The 18,832-nt window shown below is 44.8% G+C and overlaps 2 protein-coding genes across 3 annotated transcripts; both read right to left on the bottom strand.

Annotated features, from left to right (window-relative positions):
- Positions 1-134: 134 nt before the first annotated feature.
- hoxa3a (homeobox A3a) lies at positions 135-18,825 on the bottom strand. Of its 2 annotated transcripts, XM_084380151.1 has the most exons (4): positions 18,756-18,825; positions 8,609-8,669; positions 4,205-4,784; positions 135-1,523 (listed from the first exon to the last, which is right to left on the bottom strand). In XM_084380151.1, the coding sequence occupies exons 3-4, from the start codon at positions 4,665-4,667 to the stop codon at positions 739-741; spliced, it is 1,248 nt and encodes a 415-aa protein (XP_084236277.1). In that variant the 5' UTR covers positions 4,668-4,784; positions 8,609-8,669; positions 18,756-18,825; the 3' UTR covers positions 135-738. The 2 variants fall into 2 exon arrangements, with proteins under 2 accessions (XP_084236277.1, XP_084236278.1); XM_084380152.1 differs by lacking the exons at positions 8,609-8,669; positions 18,756-18,825 and adding an exon at positions 6,729-6,837.
- Positions 15,235-17,469, bottom strand: hoxa4a (homeobox A4a). Its single transcript, XM_084380153.1, has 2 exons — positions 16,889-17,469; positions 15,235-16,351 (listed from the first exon to the last, which is right to left on the bottom strand). The coding sequence occupies exons 1-2, from the start codon at positions 17,304-17,306 to the stop codon at positions 16,014-16,016; spliced, it is 756 nt and encodes a 251-aa protein (XP_084236279.1). The 5' UTR covers positions 17,307-17,469; the 3' UTR covers positions 15,235-16,013.
- Positions 18,826-18,832: the final 7 nt, after the last annotated feature.

Consider the following 18,832-nt stretch of genomic DNA (forward strand, 5'->3'; position numbering starts at 1 on the left):
GGAAACATAGCTTGTGAGAGCAACGTGCTGCTGCTGCTGCTGCTGCTGAGGAGCTGCATGTATGGGCAAGAAAATGGCCGAGACGCTTATTTTCCACCAAACCTTCTCCTCCCCACACAAAGATCGCAGAGGTGTCAAATAATACTAAAGGACTCTTTTATCTTTACACCGAACAAAATAAATAACATCAGAAAGTCCAATAGAACAACACAAGCGAGGGAGGCTGCTGTGTAAGCTCATGACCCCTTGTTTCTGAAAATGTATTCCCCTCATAAATCCCAACTCGTGGCTCTTCTCGAAGGATCCTTTCACAAGTGCAACAAAATGCAATAAAAACAAAACAACAACAATTCTTCAACTGCGGATAAATAAAAGACGGACAAATTCACATTAAAATGAATAACATATGTTCATAATACCCTGTTTGAGTTTCAATTAAAAACAAAAGATTTAACAAAAAAAAAAAAAGATTAAATAGGCCTATGCATATACTGTGCCCCCCTCCCTCCCGCTCTACAGCCCAGATAAATGTCTTTGTGAGACAATGACACGAGCAAATAGAGAAAAAATTCAAGCAAGTCGTGATTATTTATCCTACGCTACTTCACACATCAAACTATAGAGAACATAAACAAAGGCAGAGAGAAGGTGGAAGCCGTGAGGAGGCGCGGAAACAAAGCAGTAATGTGTCTGGAGGTGGATAAGACAATGGGCGGAGTGATCCGGGCTGCGCCACCGCTACAGATGAGTCAGTTTGGGCGCTTCCTGGATTCTTCCCTGAGAGTAGTGCGGCGTTAGGTCTGTGTACGTCGGTGTCGGATCACACACTCCGTGATGCTGACTGTTGCCCATTGTGATTGCTCCATTGTAGTCCATGTTTGTGGACGGCGGGTGCGGGAGGTGGGTCAGACCGAAAACGGAGGTCCCAGAATTGGGCATTGAGTCGATGTAACCTCCGCCGACATAAACAGGGCTGCCCTGCATGTGCGTCCCGTAGTTGCCATTGCCTTGGAGAGGATGCGCGTCATACTCGGGCGTGGCCGAGTCGGTCCCGGGATACCTCTTCTGGGAGGGCGGGCAGTTGTTGAGGGAGCTGTTCAACGGAGGGGGATATGACGTGGCCATACCGTATGCGTTTTGATGAGGTTTATTGTAAGACGTCGGCGACTGGGAGTCATAAGGTACACTGTTTACAAGAGAATGCATAGAGTTGAGGTATCCTCCGCCTCCACCAGAGGCCGGGCCCACGGGACTCCGAGGGGACTGTCCGCCAGGGGAAGGCATCATCCCGACGCCTTTCTGATCCTTCTTGTATTTCATCCTGCGGTTCTGGAACCAGATCTTGATCTGTCTCTCTGTGAGGTTGAGCAGGTTGGCCATCTCCACCCTCCGGGGTCTGCAGAGGTACCGGTTGAAGTGGAACTCCTTCTCCAGCTCCACTAGCTGTGCGCTGGTGTAAGCTGTCCGGGCCCTCTTCGATGCTGCTGACCCCGGAGGACTCTTGTCTCCGGGGCAACTCTCCACTGTCAGGGAGGAGGAGAGGAGGGTGTCAATCAGTAATCCATTACAGACACACAGAGAGAGCGAGAGAGAGAGGGAGAGAGAGAGAGAGAGGTACAGAGGCAGGGACAGGAGAGTGAGAGTGAAACCCTGTGACAACAGCTGATAACAGAACTTTAAACCATCAAGAGGGGGTGGGGGTGGCGAGCAAACAGTTTACTAGATAAATATGTCCTGCTTCACTACTTAAATAGGGATTTTATCATCGACTCGTTCCCTCTGCCCCCCTCTTAATGTACGCGCGTGCACGTGCGCGCGTCCGGTTGCAAACATCACAACATTTTGATGAATCTGCTCCCATCTGCAAAGCACAGGGGTTATCATGAGGGCTCCATAAGACAATTAACAATCAATGTGTGGACACTGCGCCTGTGCGCACGCTACACTGACTGCAAAGTGGGGAAAAATATAAGTGGAGAATAGTAGGTCAATATCTGATATGGAACCAGGTAACCTCAGATTTCCTACTAAAACATTTTGACCCTCATCTCCCCCCGTAGTCACAGAGTAGCACACGCGTAATGCAAACACAAGCATTATGTATTCCTCAGGGTGCATAAAGCAGCTCGCTTTGCCCTCAGTGATAAGCCTCCCCCCTTTTCTAAGAGGCTGGAGCTTGGCTGCAGAATAGCAAGGTGTTGGTCTACTTACCGCTGTGGCAGGCGGCCAACACTTAATAAATTTCACTACCTGTCGCCCAAACGCTGGAGCAAAAGGAATGCAGCATGACATAACCTGACCCATTAGGTTATTACAGAGATGAAAGAGGAGTTAACACGAGGAGTAGGAGGAAGGCCCGTGTATGTAGGGCAGAGCCTTGTGATAACGATTATTATTGTGTGATTATTAATCCATGTTTGGAAAGACTACTTAGTTTGATGTATAAAGGAGATGGGGAAACACGTGTTTTAAGTGCAGGGTTATTGTGCATAAAACGTGCGTAAAAGGCTTTTCATAAAACCTTAACGTGTTGTTAGAAATAATGAAAACACCTTCCCAAACATAAATCACAATAAAGCGAGACACACTGCTTTGCATTTAAAACTCTTACTGCAGAAGACTACACATAACTTAATTAGTAAATTACCCAAAGATTAAAAAATGAGAGCGCCTTGGGAAGGCAAGCATCTCTGAATTTTAAGATTAGAGTGTTTATTTACACAGAGCCAAACAGAGAACCCCACCCTGACCCACAAAGTTTTCCTTTAATCAGAAAAGCAAGATCTGGCTTGCGTCTGTGCGTAAAGCGTGCGTAAAAGGGCAGCAGGCGCCATACTGCTTTGGATTTCAGCTCTGACTGTAGACGACTACCCATGACCTAATGAGAAAATTACTCTTTAATTTACAAATGCATCATTTTTAAGTTAGCTGTATGCAAAGAAACACCCCAAACGCAAATTCCCCAACCTGACCTACTGAGTTTCTTCACTTTAAACAGCAGGAGTTGGCTTGCGTACGTGCGTAAAACGTGCGTAAAAGGGTTTCCATACATTTTAGCATATCAACGTGTGATTAAACACAAATAAAGACATCCTCCAAACAAAATTAGAATTAGAAAATCATCCACCTAATTTTCAACAAAAAAAAGGTCATCTGAAGAGGAGCATATTTTAATATATTAAGTTGGGTCTATGGAAATAAAGACCCACCAAAACCATGACCCACCAGGTTTTCCTCTCATCAAAACTGCAGGATCTGGCTGTGCGTAAAACGAGCCTAAAATGTTATCACTTTTGTCAAAACACCTTAAAAAACATAAATCAAACTGAAGCCACACACCTTTTGCATTGTCATTTCTCACTGTCGAATACTACTATACTTTCATTGAAATATCACCCTGAAAAATTTCCAAATAATACAGTCATGGGAAGATCTCTGAAATTTTAGTTTGGCTCTCCGTAAATAAACACCCCCCCAAATACAACCCCCCCACCACTCTGACCCACCAAGTTTCCCTCTAATCAGAACAGCAGGACAAACTGAAACAACTGTTGTGTGCGTGTTTGTTTGTTGTCTCTACGGGAACATTGTGTGATCAGTGGAGATGCATGTTTACAGTAGGGACAGGTCAGCTGCGGGGCACAGGGACAGCAAATGGTGGGATCTGCTCCCAATGTTGAGCCACAGAATTCTCCTACAGTCTACAACCTCATAGTAGATTTTTAGTTTACAATGTTTGGGGTGTCATTTCTGAGATTTTCCATGAAGATGTGACTTGATTTGGACACAATAAAAGTTACACTTAACATATACTCTGCCTGCGTCATTTTTTAAATTATATATATATATATATATTTGGCTGCAGTTCCTGGATAACCTCAGGCTCCCCCAGAGGAAACAATATGCACAAATAATGTAATATAATACCACAAACCACTGACTTAAATTAAAGAGTACTTGACCCTGACAAGGAAAAAGACCTGAACTTTATAACCTTCACAGGGGTATTTGTCCGGTTTAGGTTCGCCCCCTCCCTCTCTGCCTCACCTCTTACCATACCACCCCTCATGTATTGTGTCCTCCCTCAACAAAACTTATGCAAGTTTCTGGTCAGAGGCTATCGCTTTATGTGTGTGTGTGTGTGTGTGTGTGTGTGTGTGTGTGTGTGTGTGTCAGCAGCAGCAGCAGCAGCAGTGTTTAGTACCTGAACTGGAGCTACTGGCTGGTTTCTGCTTGGTGTTCTGACGGGATTCCTTCATCCAGGGGAAGATGTGTTTGCCGCGAGCAGCAGAGGTCGGGGAGCCGTTCTTGGCACTGGGCTGGCTGGACCCGTTGCTTGTGTTTTGGCTGATAGCACCGGGGGATTGCGAGGGAGGGGGTGGGCCTGACACCGGCACCTGCGGTTGATTGCTTTCGGGATGAACCTTAGACTGCGCCGCCTGAATGGCTGTGGTCCTGTCGCAGCTCTCCGCCATCTCCCCCGGCTTCTGCAGAGCCACGGAGCCGTCAGGAGACTGCAGGGAGCAGGCAGGTCGATGGTACTCACTTTCCACATGAGAGGCCCGGGGATATTGGACCTGATTGGCATCATAACTGAAGCCATTTGCGCTTTGATATGGGTAGCCACTGTAAATTGCGGAGCTGTCGTAGTAGGTTGCCTTTTGCATCTCGCCGTTTCCCAATATTTATTTCAGAAACTGACAGGGTCTTGACACCCTTGTAGAATAACATTGGCACCCCGTGGTCACGTGACGCCTCTCCGCCAATGGCCTCCTCGGGTGAACCTAGGGTTACAAGAAGCACTGTGAGGAGAAGAAATGGTGGCGATCCATCTTACTTTTCAATACAGGCCTGACACTGGAGACTATGGAAGCAAGATAGGGCCAACAGTTCTGTAGACTATTACCGTTTACCTTATGGCTTACACAGGGCACAAAGGCACGCACTAACCTTGTATTACCATCTGTGCCAAACCGCATAAAAAAAACCCCCCAACCTTTTCAAAAGCTTTTCACATTTCCAAATAAATTTTAGGAGCTAACAAGCAGACGCGTGACATTTCAGACCTCTGGGTCTTTAAACAATGAAACTAAATACAAGAAAAGAAAATGCTGTTAGGTTTCCAAGAGAAGCGTGCTACAGGAGAGGCTTATTAGCGGGTTACCACACAGGAAAATAATGTTTCTGTTACATTGTTATTTTACCAACAGGCCTGTCAACACTGTATCTAATTTCCTCTGTAGCTGGTGGGAATATGTCGTGTATCCCACAAAACTCTTAACCCATTTTTGTTTCTTCAAAAATAATCTCCCTTCACTAACAGGATAGAGCCCAGTGCGCTGTGCCTCCCCGGCCACCTGCGAAAAGCATAAACAACCGCATTCTCTTCTTTTTCTTTTGCATGCTGCAAGATAAATGGGGAGGGCCGCGAGGAAACCTGAAAAACCGGGCGGGCGTCCGTGCATCTCTATGACCACGGTGTGAACTTTTCCTCGCAGGCCCATAATAATGACTGCTGTCGGTGCTGTCTGCGCGGCGGCCCGGCGCGGTGATATATGGGAGGTCAGCGGGCCGGGACGGCCTGCTCGGAATGAGCGGCCCGGTGAGCAGCCAAAGCCCGGTACTGCTCAGGCGTACAGAAACCTGGGATGGCACAGCGAGAGCCTGCGCCATAATTCACGCAGGTAACCATGGGGGTCAGCCTCGAAGAGATTATTGGGGAAGCTATAAAACATAATAGACACACGGGTCATCTTTTATAATGTGGTAATGAAATAGTGGAATATTTAATGAGGGCTCCTTGTGGTTAAAGCACTGCCAGTAGAGCCAGCAAAGCATAATAATAATAAAAATAATAATAATAATAATAATAATAATAATAATAATAATAATAATAATAATTAGCATAAGCTTTGAATAAGAATAAAAAATACAATAAAAAATTATAAAATGTCCTCGCGCCCTGTTCATTTGCTTCTATAATCACGCGCTTCTTTTGTCTGCGCCACATTTAATCACTACAGTCGGACCAATGAAGGCAGCGGATGATTTAGAGACCAAATAAAAACACTTTTATAGAAACTTTTTTTAAAGAATCTAAATAATTTGATTTCAACCCTAACTTCTCAATTCTAACTGCTTAATCTAAAAGGCCCTGGTGTCACAGTACAAAGTGACCCCAGTAATAACCATTTTATCACTGGAGGCTGCACTGAACTGATCACCTATTTATTCCACAATCCATAGGTAAATCATAGTCCCGGAGCAGACGCATAACTACAATACATTTCCATTAAATGAGCACAAAGAAATGGAAATGAAAATGTCGAGCAGCTCTGGCTTTGTGCAGCCGTGCATAACAAGAAGCAAATCAGTCGAAAATGAGCCCTGAGCTTGCCCTCAACGCAGCTCAACCGCAGAATGAAAGAAGGTGTCTTCACTATATCTGCACTCACGATGACCTGGAAAAGATATCAGAAAGCTTTGTGGTCTATATCTCCAGGCGAGCCACTGCGATAGTCATAAATGGCAGAGAAAGAGAGACAAATGACAGACTGGAGCTCGTCTAACGCGGCGCAGCCTGCTCCACGTTAGAGAAATCTGGCTGCCTGACTCTGTTGTGTGAACTCTTCCTGAACCGAGATCTAAGTCATACGGTGATAAATCACCGCGCGACACACAAACTCCGCCATTTACAACCGAGGGGAGCCTATTTCTGGCTTGCTTACCTTCTCCTCTGACGACGAATGCAGAGCACCGAGCGATATTTTCTCATTCAGCGACGAAATCGATCAAAGCAGTAATCCAGAGGAAAAAAGTTTAAAGGCAGGGCTGACTGTGTGAAGCAGCAGCAGGAGCAGCGGCAGACTGCGCCCTGCCATACAGCAGGCATTAGCAGCCACAACACAAAAAAAAAAAAAAGAAAAGGGAAGAGCCGTAGAGAAACCCCTTTCCTTTCTTCCTTTTCTTTTTTTCCCCCCCTACTCGACGTGGATGGGTAAACCGAGATTACGAAAGCAGGCGTGAGCAGTCGGGTCAGCGAGATAAGACTTATCTGGTCTCAGGATTGAATTTAACGTCATGCTATAGAGCAAATGCCAGGGCTTTCATAGCAATATTAAAGGCAGCCAAGGCAATGCTGGACTATGTGATCCTTCACCAGTACCATGCAGACACCAGTGAACTGCCCCGAACCAGAGCGTCACCATAGACAAAAAAAATTATGCAAATTAAGTAGCGCCTTGGAAAAGCCAGTTCAAATCAAGTGGCTGCTTCTCCTCCTCCTCCCCCAACCAAATGAGGCAGCGCGTCTCGGAAAAATAACGCAGCGTTGGAAAAAGCAACGCGAGGCCATCCTTTAAGAGTTTTAAAAAATCTGTTTTGTTGTTATTTACTCCTGCGGTGGGGATTATGAGCCCGGTGGATGAGATGTTGGAGTGAGAGGGAGAATACAAAAGGGACAATCAGCCGCTGAGCATGCTGCATTTCCATTTCCACGGGACATAAAGGGCTTCTATGCACGGGCTTAATCATTAACCCGCATTTTTTTTTTTTGCACATGAGCCTCAGTTTTTTGGCACAAGGACGCGCAATTCGTTGTCATCCCAGCGCCAAGGTATTCCACGTGCCTGCACGCGTTCCTCCACGAGAAAATACAACACCATATTTGTTTTTTTAAGAGGCTAGAAAGCACAACAACTTCACATCAAAGCCGCAGTTCGGTGTATATCAAGGGAAAAACCCCACCGGGAGCGGGGTGTGAAAAATGGGGAGAAGTTTCATCACCAAAAGGCGAAGCGGAGGACATGCAGCGAGGAGCAGGGCAGAGGAGAGCCGGCAGCTGGGGGGGGAATCCCTCTGGCTTCTGCAGCCAAGAGAGAGAATGGGAAAAATAGATTTATGTCCTCTCGAGCTGTAAACACGTCCACAGCTGCAGCTTCTGGGACAAAATTCAATGACACAATTTTTTTTCAAGAAGGTGGAGCACACGGCCGGCGTGGGAGGGTGAGTGGGACAAAAATTCACGCGTGAGGATTTTTTTTTTTCGCTAACTCTGCTTTTTTCTTCTCCAAACCAGAAAAGCCTCCTTGTATAATTATTTACTTCTTTGTGTTAAAACGCTGATTCGTCTCTCTCTTGAATTCGGCCCTGTGCGGAGGGTTAAATGTCAGTGAAGGTGGTGGTGTTGGTGCGTAAAAAAAAAAAAAGAAGAAGCCTTAAAACAATGCGAGGAGGAATCAAATCTGAAATGTTGCTAAAAGAAAAAAACATTTTTTTTTAAAAACTTCAGTGCAGCAAACTGTAGCAGCTACGAGCAGATGGCTTTCACAGAAAGTAGTTTTTGAAAGGAGCGAGGCACCGCTCCAAGAGCTGCGATTCCCCTCGTCACTTTTATAGTGACAAATTACACCACAAAGACAAGTGGAGGAGAAGGAATTATTGCTCTCGGGCTGGTCGTATTGCTGCTACGAGGAAATGTACAAGCCATAAGCTGCTGCTTCTTCCCTGCGAGTGCTTTGGTGGGCGTGTGTGGTACTTATTAGAAATTGAATAAGGATATCACCATCAAGCGTTCATAACACAAATCAATAAAGATATATGGACTTACCGGAGGCAGCTCAAGGTGTCTCGGAGACCGCGCGATGGCCTGAATTCACTCGGCTGGAATTCTGCAACGAGGAATACATGTTTTTAATTTCTCAGAGGAACGTGCAACCTTTTAATGTTTCCTGTGAAATATATGAGTTTGTTGGTTAGTGGATTTTATTTTCCAGGCGCTCCTTGCACGGCTGGAATAATCAGTCTTTTGTTATTGTGCGTAATTGTGCAGGCCTTTTTTATAAGATGGCGCTTAATAGAAAAACCTGGCAAATAGGTTAACTCCAATCTAGAATAGTTCTATTAAAGCATTTTCAAGATGTTTATTTAGGTCTATTTTTTAGATTTAGCAGCAGGCTTCAAGGCTTTGTGGTAACGTGTTAATATCGTTACAGCTTCACGCGAGACATAAAACGTAGATTCCTTTAAACATTTTGCAGCAAAATGTCAACCACAAATAGGAAAAATAATATTTTAAACACAAGACCCATCAGATAATAATAAACAAACAGCAGAAATAAAAGAAAAGTGTGAATATTCTTCTCAGGAACAACAACAAAAACACGATATCCAAATATTCCTCTCCATCAGCCTAAAATCACTAACAACGTAAAACCAGGCCTATGTAAATATGCTGTTTGTTCTCTCCCTGCTGCATTTTCTCCACACACGGATCTAACAGTCATTAGCTCTCGCGCACCACCTTCCCCAAGTCCCCGCGCCCATAAATCAAGCAGGAGCGCCGTGACCTCACCGCGGCCGCGCGGGTCCTGGATGGCACTCCGTCTTCCATTATATCCTCGTTTCCCTGGCGGAGCGACACAACCCCGCCGCTTTCCCCCCTGCTTTATACGGAGCCCATGTTTGATGTATCATTTACGCACAAAAATAAGAGAAACGTAAATACACGAGGTGGTTTTTTGTTGCACCTCGGAGCGGCCGCGCGCTCTGTTTGGGTTGTTTTTTTTTTCCTGGAAGGCGATATTTAAATGGCCGCTTTATTTACAAACGCTTGCGCGGGCCTGTTTATCCAAATGTCTCTTATTAAAATGTGATTGAAAGGGAAATATTTCACTCTCAGCTGCTCCATTCTGAGTTCACACTGCTTTGATATGATGCTCAGCCTGGGAAGCATAAAATGGCACAATGGCTGAGTCCTAATGACCCAGATTGATCCTTAAACGCTAACCTGCATGTGTTGTGTGTGAATTCTGCTGGCCTGTTTACGCATCGCTTGATTAGCGGTGATAAATATGAAATATTGTCCTTTAAGTGAATATCGATAGCTTCTTTGCTACCTGTCTGTTTCCTCGCCCTGCAAAAAAAAAAACCCAGGACCCCCTTTTTACTGACCTCTGGCTCGCGCGGCAATAACTCACGACAGTAATGAACAATCGGCGGAAATACCTCAAAATAAAATCCATCCTCCCAAAGCTCGCGCTCTGACTCTGTCCGCGTGGAAAAACATATCCGTCCGTGACAGCAGTATAATACATCCACAAACCCGGGATCGTCTCTCTGTCAGCCCGCCTCTGCTTTTCTTTTGCTCCCCTCGATAAACACAAACTACAAAGCCCGGACTCCCCTCACGGAAAGTGGGGGTAACCCGCATATAATCAGCATCATATGGCCAGACCAGGGCTCCGGTTTTCTTCCCCGTGCCATAACATCGCGCTAGTATTATGCGCCCTGCTCACGTGACGCAACGTCAACTTAAATCCCTTTTATTTGAGCCCGTGAATCATTAATGGAGGCAGTCATTGCCCCTGAGGAGAAACGGATCAGTTTGGAGGGAGAAAAAAGAGGGCTATGTGACACTGCAATGTATCTGGCAGAGGAGCAAGTCTCTCGCAGAGCAGCAGCTTTTCCACGTGTCGCCCATTCAGAGCGAAAGGCTGCTCTGTCAGTTTTAAAGTGCCATATATTTGGAGCCTGTTAGCGGCTGAAAGAGCTAATCCTGCCCTTATTATGCTGACTTTCAAGTGCAGCTCCGAGCCCGAGCAAGAAGCTGAATGTTTTGCACTGCGGCGTGATAATTCGCACTATGTGAGATGGAGAGGGCTTTCCCATACAAAACACCATTTAAGGCTGGCATAATGATTCCACATCACTCTCCTTTTTTCTTTTACAACACAGCCAGGGCTGCACAGAGCTCCACTCAACATCGCCCCCCCCCCGTCCTCAGGTCCCCACAGTTTAGCCGTAGCACCACTTAGTCAGACCCTGGATCTCCATCAGCAAAAGCCTGCATGCTGTTGGCCAAATTGAGAGGAAGAAAAAGTCACACATTTACCTGTCCTACATAAGGAGGCTGTGCGTCCTGGTGGTCGAGAGGGGTGCTTGTCAGTCAGTGAGCGGAAAGTGGAGGTGAGGGAACCAAAGAGTGGCTGCTCGACCCCGCTGATCACTACATGGACCCCCATTCGACCTACAAGCGCTTACGCGTTTCCTATGACCAGCTGAGTAAAATTACAGGTTTGTGCACGGGGAGAGTGTTTGAGAAGGGGGGGTGAGGAGGAGGGTGAAGGCGCCAACTAACCCATAATCCCGCTTTAGTTTGCCTAAACCTCTATTAAAATGCATTAATTCACATCCAAATGGTGAGACATCAGCCACTCCAGGTAGCTTTATTGCCAAAGTCCCACAGCCCGGAAGAGCTTCTCTCATCTCGGCACCGTTTGGCGCTTGTTTTCCGTCAACACCGAGCAGCGGGCGTGGAAAAATCCCCACCACAACTATTAATCATTCGGGGCGGACATAGACAGCATCCCACTCCCACACCACCAGCCTTTGTCCTCTCAAGCTACAAGTTGAGCGGTAAACTTTTTGAAGACAGGGGCAGAAGCAGAGCAGCTCTTATTAATTCACCTTCAGCACTTGTTAAACTGAGGACAAGAGGAGGAATGTTAATGAGCAGGGCTGAACGTGACGTTTTACGCGCAGGTTTTCGTGAAAAGAAGAGAAAAAAAATACAGATGTGTGTAAATATTATGCTCTATTTTTTTTTTAAAAATCTTCTTCAGTTGCAGATGTGGAGCTGTCACCGGGATTTTACGGCTCGACATGACCGTGCACTAGAAGCTAGTCCCTCGTCGCCTTTCGCCACCGCACCTGAACTCTTCCCTGACCCGGGCAGAGGCACAGAGAGAGTCGAGTGAGGAGTTATTTTGGAAAGCAAAGGCCCTCAGCTGGCAGCCTACTTTCACACTTTTTGTTGCACCTTTTTTTTTTTTTTTCTTTTTCTTACAAACTCTCCCTTGGCTAAAAAGTTATCGTTGATTGATTATATTTTAAATCTCAACAGTTTTTGCATAAAACAAATGTTTCACAGTTATGTACACAAATCAGGGCTCCTTATCGCTGTCAGCGAGGAGGAGTTAGAGCAGCAGACCTCTGGATGTTGGCCAGACGGCGGTCCATATCTTCCCACAATGTTGACACTCGGAGCTCTTAACAGCCAGGCTTGGGTTACCGATACACTCAGCCGAAGATAACTCTTTCTGCGAGGTTTACACCGGCCAACATCAAGGCTAATGCGAGAATCAACGCTTCAGCTGACTTGGAGCCATCTCTCAGGGAGGAAGACGGACGAGGACGGCGTTGGTTGTTTGCGTTAAAGGTGGTTGTAATAAAGCTATTTGAATGTTCGTGTTGAACTTGCTGGCTCTTTATTACGACGGTTACCAGATCATACATGTTGTATTATGTTATATTACATTGCTTCTGTGCAACAGCTCAGTTACATTGGGGAGATAAGATAAAAACAGCCTAATAACACTACTGCTCCTGCTGCTATAATAATAATAATAATAATAATAATAATAATAATAGACACATTGTTGCATAATGACTTTGTTAATGTTTAACTTGAGTCTAAATGGACCATTGTGCCCCCCTCTCATTGAAAGGCTCTTTGAAGCAACAGATAAGCTGTTTGCACTGTTGCTGCTGTTTAAATTCACTTTCTCTCATTTGTATATCGCCAGAATAAACGTTGGCAGTGTGCTTTTCTGCAAAACCACAGATAAGTTAAGACTTTACGCTTCTTGATGTTGCAACTTTACGTTTCTTTAGGTTAGATTTCCAGCGGTGCTCCTGACACAACGCTGGATATATTCAGCAGTGAAATGAACCTACTCATTAAGTTGGAAAAATAGTCAAAATAGTCAAAATTCGTACAAACAGCAGCTGAGCTTTGTTCTGTCTTTGAGATCATACAGTATTTTTGGAGGTTAATTTTCCAAAGAGGCAGAGTCTTGTTTCTGTATCTTATTCTTCATATCAGCTTTAAGTGACTGTGTTTCCTCACACCCCCCCAAAAGTTTCCTACACTACATTGTCCACCTCTGCAGACACATGTTTAATATCTAGTCATTTTGCACACATTTGCAGAATTATTTAGCCTGATAAAACACATTTTAGCACAGTGAAGGGTGAATTTTATCATCCTTATTTGTCTGGTTTGCAGATTTAAGAAGTTATGAAAAACTACACCTGCTGTCTTGCATCATATTAACTTGAAGTCCTAATAAGACATAAGCTTCAAATATCGTTTATACATAATGTTTAAGCCCCTGTTACACATTATATCATGTGATAAATGTATCATTGTAAAGTAATTTTAGAAAAAATTGCAATCAAAATCAGAAATTAGTTTTCTAGGTTTTACAACAGGCAAAGTGCGATATTAATAAAGCTCAGACGCTCTACAGCCACGTAGCGCTGGACAAGATAAGATTATATCACAATTTCCATGAATATGCGCCACAAGATCTTAACGCAAACTCCACATCCGGGATATTTTACACAGATTTTTTTTTTAAGATCTCCAAAAAATTTAAGACAAGAAACATCCAGATCTACTCACAGGTCATGACGGTCTGTGTCCAGCGGACAGAGTTCTGTCAGGGGAGAAGAGATCTGACTCGCACCCTGCAGAGGATCACTTCAAAATGAAAATAAGGCAGATTTTCAGATCTATTTCTGACCCCGGGGCATTCATTATTCAACAAGTCACGTGAACGGGCGAATTAAAATTTCAGTACATTGGAAGTGACCTCTATTCGCGAATCAAATGACTTGACATCTGTAATTTAACTAGTTGGACTTCTTGGAGTCTGCGCAAAACCGGTGCCAATCAGCCTCAACGCCATCTTCTGCACGGCTTCCGTGTCTGCAGCGAGTGCTGCACAGAGGGCTGCACGGTGCCTGAGAAGAGGGTTTCAACATTTCTGCAGGATTATTTATTTATTTTTTTCATGCAAACGAATTTGCCAATAAATGTGAATGAAATATGCAACAAAACGGACGAACGAGGATTTAAAACTTAATGCGTAAAATGTGTCTTCTGTTGAAATTTTGCTGGATGTCAGTTTTATTTAATTTACGATTAAATGCATTGCAAACCCATTCATTATGATTATTATTGGCATATCCACTGGGCATAACCATCAGTGCCAAAACATACTGAACATCATATTAAATTATATGCACAATACCAGCATGTTTCAGCTCATATCTGCCCTCTCTACTCGGTCTGACAGCGGTGTTTCTGTGATGAATTGCAGAGGATCTGTCTCTAGGAATAATTTTGGGAAAATTCATGGCTCAGATTCACACCTAAACACCGTTTTTGTTTCCGCGCCGTCGCTGGGTAAATCTTAAAAATGGGAAGAAAAAGCTCGCGGAGGTCTCAGCGCTGATGTATGATCTGAACACTGTGTGTGTCGAAAGGTCAGGGGTCAGAAGAAGTGCTCTGAGGCGGTGATTGGCCAGAGCCGATCGTGTCCCCTGGTTGAACTCTCTATTGTTTGGATGTAGCAGGTAGTGACCAACACTCACACCCTGGTGCACTGAGGTTGGCTGCAGATCTCCTCATAATGGCGAGTGAGAACAATATGTGTGGCCGGATACATTTAACAATTCGGGGTTGGTTTGATTCCCGTGTCAGGAGCAAAGCCTGCAACACTTGAGCAGCTGATATCTGCCTCCCTAATATGAGCCACAGCTCGTCTTTATCCGCGAAAATACGCATGACGTTCATGCACATTTTACGGATTAGAATTTCAGCCAGTTGAGCATTAAACGACTTGATGGAATCAGACATATAAACGCGTTTCAGGCTATTTGTTGGATACGGAACATACTTCACTTTGAATCGGTTACACATATGAAACACCTGGAAATGTTGGAACCGTTTCAATCTCTGTAAATCTAACTTTAAGGGAAACTTTACGCACTGGTTAACCCTCTCTGCAAATAACATTAAATATGGTACATTTAGTTTTATTCTCACTGATAAAATTAAAAAGACATATAAGATATTATTAAAGTGTGGTGGAGTAAATTATCCAATGCTCGGACGCACGGTCACAATTTTACGCACGCATCTCCAAACACTGGATAACAGATTTAAATGTTTTAAATTAAAGAAATCAAAAAAAATAAAAGAAATCAAAGAGCATAAAAATACATTTTTTGAGTTTGACTTTACAATCCCCAATTTAGGAATCTATCTAAAAAATAGAGGCACATAAATGCATTTGGCACGTCAATACGCGCGGCTTCAAATAATACATTTTACGCACAAACCAAATCCATACTTGCGATGACAAAACATCCAAAGCCGAGTCAGCCTTATAAGTGAAGTACATATTTATTTCACAAGGACAGATTGAGCCTAGGCTAGCCTACATCACAACGGTCACTACTGAGACAACACATACAAATATTCACAGTTTAGAACACAGCACAACATGGGACGGACTAGCACAAATAAAACTAGACCTCATACGACACCGACGAACAGAATTCTACTTGACGAAAAAACCCTTTTGCTTATTTGTGCCTTCATTATGATTTTGCCTATGTACATTTAAATGTGACAGTCACCTGGACTACATTCAACAGTAAACCAACCCACTCAAACACACAAACTACACTGTTACTCTGACTGATGCCTTACCTCTATAACAGCCGTCTAACAGGCATCTAGAGTCTCGCTAAATATCTTTCAAGTATATTAGAGCTTTCCATGAGCAATAATAGAAAAAAAAAAAAAACAATAATCAAAGAGAACATAGAAAAATGAGTTCAAACTTACTTTTAACCTCACTCAATTTTAAACTGTAATGATACATTTTTGATCCAAGACCTACGTTTGAATGTGCGTTATCCTTCTTTCATAATAATAAACAAATATATAAACACTTCAGTTGCCACCGTGGCAATTAAAGGTGAATTTTCAAGCTTATATGAGGAGGGCGAGCGGAGAGGGAGAGGGTACAAAGGACGTGACAGGGGCCCAATGGCAGAGGGAACACCATGTGTGTAAAATACTGAGAATCGGTCCATCAAATTCCACTTGTGTTATTTGCCATCTCAGTCTGGATTGGGGTTTTTGTGGGGTTCGAGCACTATAGACCTGCGGTGCACGGCGTGGGGACAAGCTGCTGGCCTGTTTTGATCTGCTGCTGCTGCTGCTGCTGGGCCCCCGAGGCTGAGGACGAGGCCGAGCTGGACGAGCGGATCTTGGTGTTGGGAAGCTTGTGCTCCTTCTTCCACTTCATCCTCCGGTTCTGAAACCAGATCTTGACCTGGCGCTCGGACAGACACATGGTGTGCGCAATCTCCACCCGCCTGCGCCGGGTCAGGTACCGGTTGAAGTGGAACTCCTTCTCCAGCTCCAGAGCCTGCTGGCGGGTGTAGGCAGTGCGGGACCTCTTGGGCACTCCTCCATTGTAACCGGGGCTGACTGGAGGGGGGGAGAGAAGAGCCATACACAGGCAAAGCAAGCAGGTGTTACAGGGTGATAGCGGTTTTATTCCAAAGCTATTTAGTCCGTCCACTGGACGCATTACATGCGAAAAAAAATCTATAAAACATGTCTGGGTTTGGTGGGAAATCACAGCCGCCCTGTTTGTTTTACTATCTGCCCTGTTTCAGTTTACGGACATGACCTTAATGTGGAGATGCCGAGTGTACAAGCACTCGCATCCAGGGACAGATCAAGCTTAGAAATGATTAACAAAAACAGCGGGGTTGGATATTACAGTTTGGCTCGGCTCCAGTGGTGGAGGTAGTTTGGGTTAAAAAGCAACAAAGGCACATGGCCCCGACAGACGAACACAGGCAATAAAATTTACGAGGGTCCTTAATTACCGACCCTGCTGCTCGATAGTCGTAAATTGCTGTTGTAAGGGCTGCTACTAGTGCTGCCTCAATGGGCTCGCGTGTGTTCCAGTGGCTGTTTTCTCACTGGTTCTGCTGTTTAACCGTGACGATAACTCACCGTTGCTAACGTGGACCTTTTTCATCCAGGGATAGACCACCGGCTCCTTGCCCTTCGCTACGCCGGGATAAACCTCACCGGCGAGGCTGCAGTCTTTGCTGGCATTTGCCCCTGCGCCACCGTCTGGGGCCGCGGTGAGGCGAGGACCGTGGCTCTGTGGAACCGGCTGCGGCTGTGCGTGGTGTCCTTCGCCGAAATCATCGAGTCCGGTGGCGGGGACGTTACCGTAATCGTAGCCCGATTCTGTGTAGTTTGACCTCGGATAGGATGGCTCGTTGTGATGGGGGAAGCCCGTATCTTTTGGCCGCTCGTAGTAATCACCAGGGTTGGGGATGTATCCGCTCTGCTGATATTCGTCGCATGGAGGAAAGGACGGCTCGATATAGTTGGAGTTTATCAAGTAGGAACTCATGGTCATTAATTTGTGAAGTGCAACAATACTAATTTTTATCGCGCTGTCGTTTTTCTGATCTCCACAAAACCCTCCTACTCCCTGTCAAATGTACAAAGTTGCCTGGTCACGTGTGAAGCGCCACCAATCACGGCGTGTCCTGTGGGCATCATGTAAACAGGAACCAATGGAAAGCATGGCACTGGTACCACCAACACTGCTCGCGCTGGCTTACGTTGGTGTTTTCCTTATTAAATCACAGTATATAAAGCAAAACCAATCAACTAACTTGTTTACTGCGCGGGGCCAAAGTTATGTGGGTGAGGCTTTTCCTGCATGTGGGAAGAGGGGGGAAAAAAATCCATCTCCTCTGATACAGAAAGTGGAAATTCAAGCCCTGAGAAAATAAAGGTTATCACAGACAAAAGGCTGTTTCTGATAGGGAGGAGAGTGTGTGTGTATGTGTGTGTGCGTGCGTGCGTGTGTGTTGTTGTTGTTGGAGTTGAAAATGTGTTAAATCTTAATGAAGAGGTGAACAGAGACAGAAAGCACACGCCAGCACGAGAATGCAAATCTTAATGTTTGGTGTGAGGCTATTCAAATGAGCGAAGGAAAAAGCAGCGTTGGTGCACAGGCGTCCTGACGAGCCGCTGCTCCGTCTGCGGACATGCAAGCCTCAGACATGTGCATCAGAAAAACAAAATCAGCTTTTCATACCCGTCTGTGACACACACACGAGCAGCAGAACACGCTCACCTCTCACGTTGCACAACGTAAGACCTTGCTTCATTTTTCCTCTAATATTCCCAGAACGTATCAATAATTTCAGCCATTTTTTCCTCCCTGTTTGTCCTTTAATACCACACGAAACTCATCTGGCTCAGACCGCACGGCCATCACATATTATCACATGTAAACCATCCGAACACTGAGCACACGCATGCAGGACAGAAATCTCGCTTTATAGCCAAAACAAAGAGTATTTGCAGGAAGAGATGCCAGAATGTCTCTGCACAGCCTCACATCCAGCACAACTTTCCAATTCTGATGACATTTTGAAACGCCTGTTCTTTGGTTTGTTTTTTTGGAAATATGAAAAACCTTCTCCACAAAACAATTTGCCAACATTTTTGTACAAATCTGCAAAATGTTAAAGGAATCTCTCATGCGCCTCCTGCAGTAACACTGCACTGTCAGCCAGCCAGGCTCAGAGTATAATATTGTCATGTGTTGCAACAGTAGGAAAAGAGTATTAGAAGTTTAAAGATGGAAATATTCCAAGATAGAACAACAGCAATAATAATAACAATAATAATCACGACTATAATTAATAACCATAGCTTTTAATTTAGTTATTTAAGGGAAATAAATCCAGGATCATCTGTTCAGACTCATATACATTTAAATATAATAAAAAAATATATAAAAATGTTGAGACTTCATGTTTATAAGGTAGGAAAATAATCAGTGTCTGACCGTGCTCCTCGCCACCAGCCATCACGTCCAGCTCGTGTTCCCTCTCCATGTCCGAGGTGCCACACTGTACCCGCGTC

This window comes from Pagrus pagrus (genome assembly GCF_965226575.1).
Source record: "Pagrus pagrus genome assembly, chromosome: 17".
Classification (NCBI taxonomy): Eukaryota; Metazoa; Chordata; class Actinopteri; order Spariformes; family Sparidae; genus Pagrus; species Pagrus pagrus.

What these genes read in the sequence shown, in the direction of transcription:
- hoxa3a (XM_084380151.1), bottom strand. Translation starts at nt 4,667, where the DNA reads ATGCAAAAGGCAACCTACTACGACAGCTCCGCAATTTACAGTGGCTAC. An exon ending in AGCCAGTAGCTCCAGTTCAG is followed by an intron (nt 1,524 to 4,204) that starts GTACTAAACACT and finishes CCTCCCTGACAG; the next exon opens with TGGAGAGTTGCCCCGGAGAC.
- hoxa4a (XM_084380153.1), bottom strand. Translation starts at nt 17,306, where the DNA reads ATGACCATGAGTTCCTACTTGATAAACTCCAACTATATCGAGCCGTCC. An exon ending in AAAGGTCCACGTTAGCAACG is followed by an intron (nt 16,352 to 16,888) that starts GTGAGTTATCGT and finishes CCCCCCCTCCAG; the next exon opens with TCAGCCCCGGTTACAATGGA.